The 14,081-nt window shown below is 47.2% G+C and overlaps 1 protein-coding gene across 10 annotated transcripts in view; it reads right to left on the bottom strand.

Annotated features, from left to right (window-relative positions):
* Positions 1-14,081, bottom strand: part of SCML4 (Scm polycomb group protein like 4) — a 136,581-nt gene that overhangs the window by 11,708 nt on the left and 110,792 nt on the right. For 9 of the 10 annotated variants that reach the window (XR_016395158.1, XM_089921902.1, XM_089921899.1 and 6 more), the window contains 2 exons: positions 11,684-11,971; positions 2,514-2,659 (listed from right to left, as the gene is read on the bottom strand). Coding sequence is in view for 9 of the 10 variants with exons in the window: in XM_089921902.1 (XP_089778028.1) it covers positions 2,514-2,659; positions 11,684-11,971 (434 nt within the window). In the remaining variant the exon portion in view is untranslated. The remainder of the gene's footprint in view (positions 1-2,513; positions 2,660-11,683; positions 11,972-14,081) is intronic. The other variant, XM_089921903.1, reaches the window with a different exon arrangement.

Here is a 14,081-nt window from a genome sequence, read left to right on the forward strand (position 1 = left end):
AACAGAATCAGAAAAAAGAAAACCCAGAAAGTGGTCAAAGTAATCAAATAGTGGCCACAGTTAGAGTATGGTCAGGGAGTAAAGTAAGGGAATACGGATTTACTTAGATGCATATTCTTTTAGTCCCAAGGCAAGACCTTAAGAAAATAAACGAAAGCCTACAAATACTATGTGCTCCTCTTCCCATATTCTCCCTGGGGTCATATGATACACTGGATCTTTCATATTCCTGCTCTCTCCTGATTGAAGGAATCTAACATAGTCCCAGCCATACTCCCAATATCCCACATACATTTATCTCTTCATCCAATCTAGGGCTAAACAAGCAAGAAGTGTTCAATGGACTGAATGTGCCCCCCCTACCCTCTCCCCAAATTCATATGCTGAAATCCTAACCTCCAAGTGGTGGTAGTTGGAGGTGAGACTTTGGGAAGTAATTAGGTCATGAGGGTGGAGCCCTCGTGAATGGGATTAGTGTCCTCATGCAATGGGAAGATGGCAGTCCGAAACCTGGAAGAAGGGTCTCACCAAAAGCAGACCTTGATGGCAACCTGATCTTGGACTTCCAGCATCCAGAACTGAGAAATAAATCGCTGTTGTTCCTAAGCCAGCCAGTCCGTGGTACTTTGTTACAGCAGCCTGGACTGACTAAGGCAAAGTATCATCCCATTAGACCCTGAAACTAGTAGTTACCTTTCCATTCCAGGTGCTGGTATAAGGCCCTGACTTCCATCCATCATCCTAATCTCTGGTTTCTTTCCGTGGGACACTCACCTGCCTTTTGCTGATTACCAAATTGCTAACAACACTCTATAAGGGATTTCAGGTGTTTTTTTGGCCCTGTCAATAATACTAGGTGGCATACAACTAAATAATGCACCTGCTTCATCTGAGGGTTTAGCACAAATAATTACTAAGGGAATGCCAATCCTCTGAGGTCCTGATATTGCTCCCATTTGTCTCTGAAAATGGTAACCCTCCAGACTGCATGTTGAACTGCAATGAAGACCCAGTGCAGCCAAAACAATACATACATAAAATAAATAAGTTCAAAAAATAAATAAATAAAAATTTAAAAAAAGAACACCTAATGCAGGTGGGAAGGTGGGAGGGACACTGTAAAGGTCATCTATGCTACATGTACAAGAACCCCGAGAGCATACCAACAGGTACCACATTTTTCACTGCTGTAGCCGATCATTCCCCCTGTACTACCACACTGTATCACTCCTTAGTAAGGCTGGGTTTCCTCCTTCACCTATAGTGCTATTTTCAGATTACTAGAGACAAAGGGTAGAGATTTTGGGTGCTCAGGTGGGGAGAAGAGGCACAGTACAGGACTCATAGAGCAGCCCCTCTCATTCCTCTATCCAGCCAGCCACTCAGCCAGCACTGATGGAGCACCTACCCTGCGTCACTCAGAGCTCATCTGCGGGCCCTCCCAGGGGCCTCACTGCCGAATGTTCTCTCTTTCCCCCACTTCCTAGACTTCCACTGCCTCCTGTCATGCTGGAAGGAAGCCAGAGTCCTCCCACCCAGATCTGTCTAAACATAACCCCTCTGTGGTCCTTGCTACGTCCTAATCCCTGAAACCTGTGACTATGTTAGGTTACCTGGCAAAGGGGAATTAAGGCTGCAGATGGAATTAAGGGTCTTAGTCAGCTGCCTTTAAAATAGGAAGCGTATCCTGAATTATTGGGGAGGGAGGAGACAGTGCAATCACAGGGCCCTTCAAAGTGGAAGAAGAAATCAGAAGAAAAAACCAAAGAGTTGGCAGCCTGGGAAGGACTCAGCTTGATGTTGTTGGCTCTGAGGATGGGGACAGCGAGGTAGGAGCCAAGAATGAGGGCGGATCTCAGTGCTGAAAAGGGAAGGAAATGAGTTCTCCCTAGAGCATCCAGAAAGAATGTCAGCCCCACCGACACCTTGGTCTTAGCCCGGTGAGACCCCTGTCAGACTCCTGACCCACTGAACTGTAAGATAATAAACTTGTGTGGTTTTAAGCTACTACGTTTGTGGTGACAGGTTATAGCAACAGTCGATAACTGACATGGGAAGCTTGGCAGGTAAAGTACTAATTCTTACCTTTTTAAAAAAAAGTACCATCCTTATATATTTTAGAATCTCCTAAATAATTATGCGAATATGTAGATGGCCTGCTAACCAAAGGTCATCTACGAGCCAGGCGCTGTGCTGAACACTTTATGTGCATTTTCTCATTTAATCCTCAAAGCAGCTTAGGAATAGGCACTGTCTGTTGGCATATTGTAGGTGTGCTATAAATGTTTGTTTATGCACAGACGGACGCACAGACAGACGGATGGATGGGCAGGAAAACAGGCACTCCTGATAAAGGCCAAAGTGAGGGAACGGATGGGACAAACAAAACTAGGTGGTTGTTCCGCTCTGAGAACCCTGTGGTTCCGTCTGGCCTCCCTTGAGTGGTGCGCCCGGGCATAGTGCAGAGCCCCCCGCAGCCCCCTGACCGTCCCCAGGCCCACCACTGTGCGTACATGCTTCCGGAAGAGCTCCACATGGGGCCCCAGAGCCTGCGGGTCTGCATCTTTCACGAACCAGACCACATCCTCCACGGACCAGGTAGAGGGGTTCCTGCTCCTTGGCCGCCGGGTGTCCTGCCTGTCCGGAGAAGGGCTTGAGGCTGGAAGGTAGAGCACAGAGAGGGAGGCCATGAGACAGCAGGCCTCGGGCCTTGGCACCTACCTGGTGCCTCCTGTCCCCACCTGGCCCTCGAGTCCAAGGCGGCGGCCCGAGTGACCTCCTGCGACAGAGAAAGGCCAGAAGTGCCTGCTCTTGGCAGGAGCCTGGAGCACCGGAGGCCACTCCTAAGGGCAGCAGCCTCCCCCTCTACACAGAGGTTCTCTGCTCTCCCAGGGAATAGAGCATTGGAAAACAGATCTCCTCCAGCAGGTTGAAATGCTGACCCATGTTAGAGTTTTAAAGACCCCTCCTGATCAGTCCTGTCTCAGTGGGCCCTGGGCCTGCTGTAACCAGGTTCCATGAAGCTCCAAATAGACCTCTGTAGTGCTGTGATGCCAAAACGACTTCAGGTCCTTTCCGCCTCCACTGGTGTCGCCCTGAGACAAGAAGGACACAGCAGAATGGAGGGGCATTTTGTGCTTGTCCTGGGTCTCTGGTGCCACAATCTCAGAAGCCCTGTCTGTGAGAGGTCCATGCCCTGCTCTGCATGTGCAGAAAGAAGACTCACCGCCTACACTGAGCACCTCGCCAACCCTCAGGTCTGTCAGAGCACGCACTCCAACCTCCCACTAGACGAGGGATTCCTTGACAACAGGAGCCTAAGCCTGTGCCTTGTCCACAGCTGGTCCCTGGTCAGTGATTGTGGCATGAGTTGCATTGCTGCATAAATGCTTTTCCCACATGGCAGATTAAAAGGTGCAGGACATATGAAGGAGGAGAGAGTAGTGAATCAATATTTAGGCAATATTTAGGGGGTGACTTGTTTTATACGTCCCAAACGAATTCATCCTCTTTCCCTAGAACCAGCATCCCCTCCTATCTCTCATGTTTCTGAAACCTCAGTGATATCTCTACCTCCTGTCCCTTATTTGCTCCCAGCATTTAATTATTCTGAAGCTATTAGAAGGATGCCTCTCACACTGGTCTCCTCTCTTCCATCCCTGCTGCCCCAATCCGGGAACTTCTTACCTGACCCTCTACAAAGGTTTTCTAGCAGATGTCCTCATCTCACGCTTTATTCCTTCTAGAGCAAAAACTGTCACGTCTTCACACTCTCCCTAGTGCCCCTTGTGGATGCCCCTCGCCCATGCACCAAGTCCGTACTCTAGCACAAGATCAAGGGCTTTCTTTGGTCTCAATAACATCTTTCCTGCCTGGATAGAGAGGAAGAGCTTTGGTGCCAGAGAAACCTAGGGACAAATTCTGGAGCTGCCCGTCGCTAGCTGTAAAATGGCAATGCTCTCCACCTGGAAGGGCAGCTGTGAGGATGCAAGTGGGATTGGGGGCTGGCCTTATGGCTGACCTGCATCAGGTGGTCCACAGAGGGAAGGAGGTACCCTGCCTGCCTCCCTGCCCACCTCCCTGCCCGCCTCCCTGCCCTTCTGCACACTCCCATCTGGGCATACTGGTTCTGACCGAAAGTTCCTCCAGCTTCCAGTCTCCACCTTAGCTAGTGCTTTTGCTTCTCTCTAGAAGGTGTTTACCTCCCCTCCTTTCCAAAGAAGCTCTACCAGCCATCAAAGCCCAGGTAGACCCCTTCACAGACAGCATTTCCGTGTCCTGCCATCTGGATGTCATCTTCCTCTACCTTTAACTCCCAAATCTTTGTTTGCGCTTTTCTTAAAGATGCTTTCCACATCTGCCTTGTATTACCATTATGCATGTGCTTGCCTGTAACCTCCAGTTAGTTTTAATTTCTCGAGGATGATCTTTTGCATCTTCCCCCTGTTCGTCCACGGACATCTACTGAGTGTCTCTTGTGTACCAGGTCCTGGGCAAAGTGTTTGGTGAAAAATGGGATCCTCTCATTACAGAGTTTACAATCATTGACTCTCCACAGCTCCATGCAAATATATTTGTAATATGGGTTCAATGAATGTAAAATGAATCAATATAGTTCGCAGAAACAGTATAAGTAACTTACACAAAAGCTTTGTGCGAGTAATCCTTAATCCTATTTTCAGGCTCTGAACAATGAAGCAGCTTCCCTACAGAATAAATCTAAGTTAGAAGTTGGGAAGCCTTCACTTCCATTTCCCTTCTTTAATCTCAGGGTGCAGTGGTTTTCTGCTGTCTCCTTTTTTCCTCCTCTTTTCAATGTACTTGAGAAGTGCACGGTTCTCCAGTAGTGCTGAGAAAAGTACAGCATCACATTTGAAGTCTGTCCTAAATACATAATAGTTTGGTTGAGAATTGGATTTACTTTGAGATTTTCCCTGCCTTTTCCTTGTTGGACCTGGAAGGGTCCCCTAAGGTGATTTGGCAAGGGCTGGGGCGGTGCATTTTGGCGGGAAACTGTTAATACACCCTAGGGCCATCTGAATGCCGACACATGCTTATTAGAGATGATTTCACTGCATTTAAAGACATCTGCACTCAACATGGGGAAGAGGAACCACGGAAGTCGCATTTGCCTTTGGAGCCTGCCCCATCGGAGCGTCGGCGATGATCAGGGTGATAATAGATGCTCTGATTACAAAGGCGGGAAGTCTTCAGTGCCAAGAATGATTTTAGAGTGATCAGAGCAGAGGTCAAATCTAATTTCCTGTGTTTGACAGGAAGGAAAACCACCAGACCGACTCACAACATCATCCATGGGAGCCTAAGGTCCTTTGAGCAAAAGGCCAGGGAAATACTTTCCCCATGAGCCACAGCCATGGAGTTGAGCAAGGTGGTCTGGCTTGTCTTTATGGGGAGGCTCTCCAGGTGATGAATGTGGAGGGGAAGTGGCTCCGCTCCTGGCACCTGGTACTAGCTGTGGGCATTGTCAGTTTTGCTCTCTGAGGTGCTTCACAGTCATACAAGACAGCAGCAGGAAGCTGTCACACCTCGGGACCTGCACAGGATCCAAAGCACATGAATTAGCTCTAGGAGGAAGAGAGGGAACTTTCTAGCAGGTTGGAAGAGCCTTTGCAATGGCCTGTGCTCACACAAAGATAATAAGCACACTAGCCCCTCCAGCTGCTGCGAAGATGTCAGGAAGACAGATGGGTCTGGCCTGACACAGCCAGGCCAGGCAGATGTGACTGGACAGCAGCCAGACATGATAGAGGTGAAAATATCTTGCTCCTAAAGGAACAGAGCACGCAAAGCGCTTGCCAACCGCCTTTATGGGAGGTGGCATTCTCCAGCGCCAAGAACTTCATACGTGGTCGGGTCTGTTCCCTGGGCGATGCGGGAGACGTGTGTATAGTAAAACCCAGCTGTGAATGGATGTAGAATGAAGGATGGTGGTGGCTGTTTCTAACGCTGAACTCACATCCACCAGGAATAGACTGACTGTGAATCTGTCTAAAGCAACCCCGGATATCTTCACAGCCCCGGTACTCGTGCTGCTGCCTGTGAGTCGCTCTCTGTCTCACACAGACCTACAAGCACATGCATAATTTCCTTTTGTTCATTCATAATTCAGAGGAAACTTTTTAGCTAACAATAGAGTCATGTGGAAGAATGGAAGGAACAATGAGCTGGGAGTTAGAAGATCTTACCACCCACCCTCTGTGCAAGCGTCTCTGTGCTTCTTTGGTGTGAAATAAGGAGTTAGGAAGGATCTCCAAGGTCCCTTCACACCACAGGTTGTCCCGGGCAACACGAGGGGCTCCTTTCTCACACATCTGAAGCCTCATCACTGTGTCTGTGTGCAAAGCACAGTGAATGCAGAGCCAATGGCCAGGTTTTGAGCCCCTTCCTGGACCTGATCATTCTATTCTCTATGAGCCTCCGTTTCTTCATCTTGTTTCTCAAAAGTATTGTAGGAGTCAAGTGACTATATGGCTTTGGGCTGGAGCCTGACAAGAAGCATCTTGGAAGGAAGCCCATCAGTCTCCAAAAGGGGCCCCTCAGAATCATTTGTGAACATTTGTTAACGTTTGCCTCTCTGGAATTGGACGCTGTCAGCGAGGAGGGCCCACATCTGTCTTGCTCACAGCTCCATCCTTGGACCTCAGAAGAGGCCCTGGCATATTGTGCTCCATAAGTATCTTCTGGCCAGGACTGACCAACATCTCTTTGAGTCTTAGTTGCCTTACCTGTCAAACACCTACCATGTTGTGAGGATTAAATAGGATAATGTGAAGCATTAAATTGTAAGAATTAATCAAAAGATAGTTGCTATTCTTATTATTATGTATCATTCCATAATGGCCAATAGATTTGTCTTCCTAAATTCTGTGGTCATCAGCTCACTTCCCTGTTCAGCCATGTCTGGTTTCCACAGAGTAAAGAAAGCCCAGTCTGCTTGACTTGAACCCCAAATTTCCCAGCATGATTTCCCTTGGCGTCCCTGCACAAACTCTTCTCTTTCCTTGGAATGAATAAGCCGTGCCGCACCTTCACTCATTCCCCGCCCCCCACATCGAGCGCTGTCCCCATTCTTCTTTCTCTTGCTGAATTGTTCTCTATCCGTCACGCAAGACCATACCCTATGGAATCAAACTCCAACCCATGGAAAGCATATAAGTGGTAATAACAATGTCAGAGTCACTTCAATTCTGAAGCTTGGACATACTTGTGGTTGGGAATGCTACAGCATCTCCTGTTAATGCAAATGTCAGGGAGTTTTTGTTATCTAAAACCTCTTTTTTTTTTAATTTTTATTATTTTTTTTTGCGGTATGCAGGCCTCTCACTGTTGTGGCCTCTCCCATTGCGGAGCACAGGCTCTGGACGCGCAGGCTCAGCGGCCATGGCTCATGGGCCCAGCCGCTCCGCGGCATGTGGGATCTTCCCGGACCGGGGCACGAACCCACATCCCCTGCATCGGCAGGCAGACTCTCAACCACTGCGCCACCAGGGAAGCCCTAAAACCTCTTTATAGTTCTTAGTGATTATATCTTGGATGAGAGACAGAGGAGAGCTCTCAGATTTTCACCTGAGGATCAGCAAAAAACAGGGAAACGTGTCCTTTGAATACATCCCTTCAGAGTCCACTGACAGAGGCAATGGGCATGATGTATCAAGACAGCAGGAGGAATTACAAACAGTGCTGCAAAAAATTTCCTTGCACATGTCTCTGAGGAAGTTTTTATAGGTTATGTTCCTAGAAGTATTATTGGGTCATAGGACATGGAACATATTTAATGGCATATATACAGTAATTTGGGTAGCATTAGCACCATCATGATATTGGGTCAATTGATGGGTATAATTTAACTATTGATTTATTCATTTTTATGTCCTTTAATAATATTTTATAATTTTTTAAATAAAAGAGTTGCACATTAAAAAAAAAAAAAAAAAAGACAACAGGAGGCCAGGGTAGGTATTCACATGAGAGAGAGGACTGAGAAGTTTGTCACGTCATCGATACCTACTGTCCTGTGCGGCCTCATGCCACTTTCTGGCTTCTGCGGTTTTAAACCATTCTGATTAGCACCATGGGGGAGAATCCATTTCTATGTCCCTTCCAGGTTTATGACTTAGGTCAAACCCCCTTAAAGAGATATGGTTTCTTAATACCAACTGCTTTCACTTGGGATGCAATTTCAGAGCAATACTGAGCACTTCTTTGGGTGGAGGGAAAACTTAACAGCCCTCCAGAGGGCCTGCAGCCGGCACCTGGACTGGCAGCTAGGTGACAAATGGGTAAGGAGGCCAGGGGTTTTCTCTCCTACTTTAATATACTGCCACTCAATTCAGCATGGTTTATCTCCATGGTTTCCAAATGCGTTTAGCTGTGCAAACTTTGTTCACACTGCACAAATGTAGAACCCCACTCTTCAAATGTGAAGAGGTCCTGGTTAAAGAGGGCAGCGTTGGAGTACCATCTGCTCCCATCCCCTCTCTCCTATGCCCTAGAACCTCTGAGGGACCCCTTGAAGCCCATTTTGCATGGTTTGAAAATCCCTGGGTTAATTTTGAAAGCCACCTTTGGAGTTAGTTGAAGTCAAATCCTGACTAAACACTTGACTGATTTGATCTTCAATTGCTGTATATGTAAACTGAATATAATAATACCTACAATAATAATATATACTTGCTATAATCATAAATTATAAGATATAACTTATAATAAGTCAGAAATATTGTGTGGAAAGTGTCTGGCCCACAGTAGGTGCTCAATAAATAGCTATTTAGGATATGCCTCAAACAGGCCCCTTACCTGGGGCTGCAGAGGATTCAAATATGAGTGAGAGACCTCATGAAGCTGCGAGTCTGGCTCCTACTATGGGACAAGAGAGAGGAAGTACTAGAGATGAGGAGACAAAGTGCCACAGGAGGAAACAGGAGGGAAGGAACATTTCTAATCAGCAGTGACTGAAACTGCCAGTTGCCGACCCAATCTTTTTTCCACTTCCGCTTACATCTTCCTGGCCACGGTCAGTGGCTTGCTTGGAGCGGAAGGCAGCAGGCGCTGGTGGGCTCCATTTCTCTGGTCCCACCCAAGATCCTGAGAGGCAGAAGTCCTGAGCTAGTGGGGCTCTCCTGGGGTGCATCTAGGGCTCTGACAGAGAGGGCTCTCTCAGAGCTTGTTCTGAGCAAGGGTCTGGGCTTCCCTTTGGCTAGATTACTCAGACAGTAGATGAGGACCTAATTCCAGGAGAACAAAGGGCTGAAGCAGAGATGAAAAGGAAGGACAGGGGGGCTGTTGGAGTTGGGATGGGAGTTCGTCCCAGGACTCTGTTGGAGGAGGCAGAAAGAGAAAGGGGGAGGGAGCTAAATACCTGAGACCCCTTTGAAGGGTCCTGGATTCCCCTCATCTGGGCCACCAGATGGGCTGGGATGGGGCAGACAACTCTTCAGTGATGGAGTGGTAGAAGTTCTCTCCATTCAAATCGTGCCTTCCCCTTACTGCTTGAAATCCTACGCTTAAGACATAGGGTCTAAGATTTCACCAACTTAAATAGGAGAGTAAATATCTCCTTTTTAAAGGATGGCAATACTCTTAGGTTTATGAGTCCATTCAATCAGCCTGGTGTCCTGTGATCACCACCTCGAGCAGCTGGGAATTGCACTGAGGAGAAGAGGCTGAGAGAAGGAGATGTGTGATGGGCAGAGGGACCCCAGAATGAGGGCTTTGACAAGCAGAGGCAATGTGAGGGCACTGGGCTCCATGGGGGGAGTGGAATGGGGTAGAGAGAAAGAATGTTTCCTGAATGCCTACTATATGTCTGATATTACACTAACTCTGGGGATAAACCTAGGAAATAACTGTTCCCCTCATTTACTTTATGATGCGGGTTTGTGCCAGATTTTGTTCCCTTCTCTTGTTCTTAGAAATCAGATGCAACAACGTCTCTCCCCTTTGGAAAATGGGCTCTGCCCACTCAAACCTGCCTGGCCGACAGCCCTGCATGACAATGTTGGGGAGCAGGGCCATCCATGTTTGGCAAGAGCCCCCATGGCTGAGGGAACAGTGCCTTGCCCCTCAAAACTGCCTCCCCTCCTCGGCCCACAGAGGCTCATCTGTGATGGTGAGGCTCTTTGAGGGGAGTGTGCGGAGGATCTGGGATCATACGCAATAGCTCACCACTGTGGCTCTCAGGGCTACCAGTGGACGAGCCAAGGCTCAGAACAGAAATGCCAGAGAAGACAGCCAGCCCTCAGGAGGCACCAGAGGGGCAAGATAAAGACTCCCTGACTCCCGGGCCTCTGGCCTCCTTTCCTTAGAGTTCTCAGGTGTAGAGTTGATGGACTGTGATCTGTTGAGGGGTGTGTTCACGTGATCTGTCATTGCTGATGTTTATCGAGCTCTTACTAACTCTTAGGCCTTGTACTAAATACACATATGAATTTATTTAATCCTCCCAACAAACCTATGAAGTAGGTGCTATTATTATGATTCTAATTTCACAGGTGAGGAAACTGAGGCACAAAGAAGTTCAGACTTGCAAAAGGTCACACAGTCAGAAAATGGCAGATCCAGGATTCCAGCCCAGGCCATCGGACTCCATAGTCCATGTGATTATCCACTATGCTCTATTCATACTCAAATACTGAATTGAAAATGATTTTTTTTAATAACATAAATCAAAATGGACATCAAGCTACCCCTAGAATGACAGTACCTTCCTACACTGCATTCCAATAAGCTAACTTGAATGGGTGAGACAGAAGTAGCATCATAACCAGTATTGTGGGGGGCCTTTCCTAGTGGTCCAGTGGGTAAGACTCTGGGCTCCCAACACAGGGGGCCTGGGTTCGATCCCTGGTTGGGGAACTAGATCCCACATGCATGCCACAAACTAAGAGTTCACATGCCACAACTAAGACCCGGTGCAGCCTAAATAAATAAATAAATGGAAAACCAAACCAAAACAAAAAAACTTACGGGACAAAAAAAATAAATAAATAACCAGCATTGTGGGAATTTTACTTAACTCTGGTCTGCCTATGTGTTTGTACCCTGCAAGAGTCAACCACTGTGCAAGAGAAAAGTCTTTAGCAACCTCTGGTTCTTCTTCTTCCGGGTACAGAGTTAGTCTACACCTCTCAGATTCCTCCAGAGTTAAGTGTGGTAAAATGGCCAGCTCTTGCCAATGAAACGTGAGTAGAAGCGATGGGCATCACTTCCAGGCTCTGGGGAAACATGTTCATCTTCCTCGTTTGTTCCTTCCGTTTCTACCACTAGATGTGTGGGGCATGGGGGCCATAGGGGACAGGAGAGCCATGAAATGGACAGATCCTGGATCCCTGAGTTGGGATACACACACCAACTAGGAACACCCACTTTGGACTCCTGGATAAAAAACTTCTATTGTATTTGAGCCACTGTACATTTTGGATTCTACTTATTCCTACAGCCTAACTTACTCTAATACACCATTTTCTTTGCTTATGGTCAAAGGTTGAAGTCAGCTGCCCTCAAGAACAACAAAAATCCATGAAGGGATTTGTGGAAACTTCTACTTTCCCAGTGTTGCTGTGTTCAAACCGCCACGGTCCCCCGGTCTCCCTACATTTGGTGGTCCCAGGGCGAGGGCAGAGGAGGTTAGGTCATGGGGAAGCCAGTGCACGCATTACATTACCACATCTGTTTCCTTCAAGAGAGGTCCCGTTTCTCTTGGGGCTGGAGCCAGGGGGCCTCAGCCCAGGTGCTGAGGGGCCTCCAGAAGACATGGGGCTGGTATGGGGACCACCGACTGTGGTGGCTGAGCCTCCCCCAAGGTGGCCGTCTCCAGAGTTCTGCCTCTTGCAGTACAACGAAGAGGAGGTGGGCAGGGAGCCCCTGTGGCTAAAGGCGGAGGAGGAGTCCACGCTGTAGCGGCTCATGCTCGCAGGGTTCACCAGGCACTCCTCAGTGGTGACTGTTTTTGCTAAGCAAGAAGGCAGAGCAGAGAAGCAGAGATCAGAGAGCAGTTCATGAAGACACCTGGTGCTGGGTCTTGGAAAACCTTTCCCCAGCAGCACAGGTGCCGCTATCTGTGGGGATGGCAGATGAGAAGGAATGGATACCACGGCATAATCCCAAATAGTTCACCTCTCAGCAGATTGGCACCTCACCAACGAAGCATCTTTTAGTAGGGATTGGGACATGTGACCCTCCATGTTCTGAGGAAAATGTGATTATCTTGGTTATTGATGACTTGTAAATAAAATTCAAACAAAGGTCTTTCTCCCTCCATGGCTCTGCTCCTCCAGGAGTTTCCGCCAGCTTGTCAGAATCTCCCTGCTCCCTCTTTTCTTGCCCATCACCACTGCCTCCCGCACCTGGCCCATGATTCCTGGGAGAGATCAAGCCAGAGTTACAGTGTCCCAGAGTTAGGAGTAACAACTTTGGCCTGGGTTTTTTTTTTTTTTTTAACATCTTTATTGGAGTATAGTTGCTTTACAATGGTGTGTTACTTTCTGCTTTATAACAAAGTGAATCAGCTATATGTATACATATATCCCCATATCTCCTCCCTCTTGCGTCTCCCTCCCACCCTCCCTATCCCACCCCTCTAGGTGGTCACAAAGCACTGAGTTGATGTCCCTGTGTGATGCAGCTGCTTCCCGAAGCTATCTATTTTACATTTGGTTGTGCGTACATGTCAATGCTACTCTCTCACTTCGTCCCCTTCCCCCTCCCCTTGTCCTCATGTCCATTATCTACGTCTGTGTCTTTATTCCTGTCCTGCCCCTAGGTTCATCAGAACCTTTTTTTATTTTAGATTCCATTTATATGTGTTAGCATCCAGTATTTGTTTTTCTCTTTCTGACTTACTTCACTCTGTATGACAGACTCTAGGTCCATCCACCTCACTACAAATAACTCAATTTCATTTCTTTTTATGGCTGAGTAATATTCCATTGTATATATGTGCCACATCTTCTTTATCCATTCATCTGTCGATGGATGCTTAGGTTGCTTCCATGTCCTGGCTATTGTAAATAGAGCTGCAACGAACATTGTGGTACATGACTATTTTTGAATTATGGTTTTCTCAGGGGATATGCCCAGTAGTGGGATTGCTGGGTCATATGGTAGTTCTATGTTTAGTTTTTTAAGGAACCTCCATACTATTCTCCATAGTGGCTCTATCAATTTACATTCCCACCGACAGTGCAAGAGGGTTCCCTTTTCTCTGCACCCTCGCCAGAATTTATTGTTTGTAGATTTTTTGATGATTGGCCTGGGCTCTGACATAGGTGTGATGGTGCTTCCTCCCCACACTTTTAGTTCCAGTACACACAAGGGCACTAACCTTCCACCAAAGCTAACAAACTAGGGACACAAATGCTGATCTGGATGGCCCCATGGTCTTCCCCAAACCCTGCAGATGAGAGAGAAAGAACCAATCTAAAGCGCAGGGGGAGCAGAGGACCTGGAGACTCTGCCAACCTCATCATCAGCTCCCCCACCCAAGTAGATCAGGACTTTCTACACTTTTAAAGCTCATTCTTGCAGCCTGTTGAACTCTGCGAGCTATACCTGTGGCCAAATGGTGTGGGGTGTTTTGCTTTGTTTTGTTTTGAAGTACAAAGTCCAGAGGAATTATAGGGATAGAAAGAGGAAGAAAAATATTCTAGTAATTCCTTTTCTTCAGTCCCTCCCACCCCAGACAAGGCCGTATCTGTCTAGCCCCATCAACAATCATCTATATACTACACATGATCAAAACAGATATAGACATTCCCCAAAGGCATTAGAATAACAAAAACCAAGGGATCCTCCAATGTTGGCAATGAGTAAACACATTTGGGCCACAAGATCCAGATGTATTCTTTATGTATGGATTCCTCACACAACATAGGTACCGAAAGATTAAGAATTGATTTTATTAGGGGAACTAGCAGGTCTTCTCATAGATGGGGATGCATGTGGAGCTTGCCTGGAAATAAAAACCATTGCATATGGAATGCAGCTAAAGCAGTGCCTAGAGAAAATTTGTAACTGTAAATACTTATATTTAAAAAGAAGAACATTCTCAAATTAATAACCTA

Source organism: Delphinapterus leucas, chromosome 12 (genome assembly GCF_059928025.1).
Source record: "Delphinapterus leucas isolate spDelLeu-1000000601 "Yukka" chromosome 12, BTC_Dleu_Yukka2, whole genome shotgun sequence".
Lineage (NCBI taxonomy): Eukaryota > Metazoa > Chordata > Mammalia > Artiodactyla > Monodontidae > Delphinapterus > Delphinapterus leucas.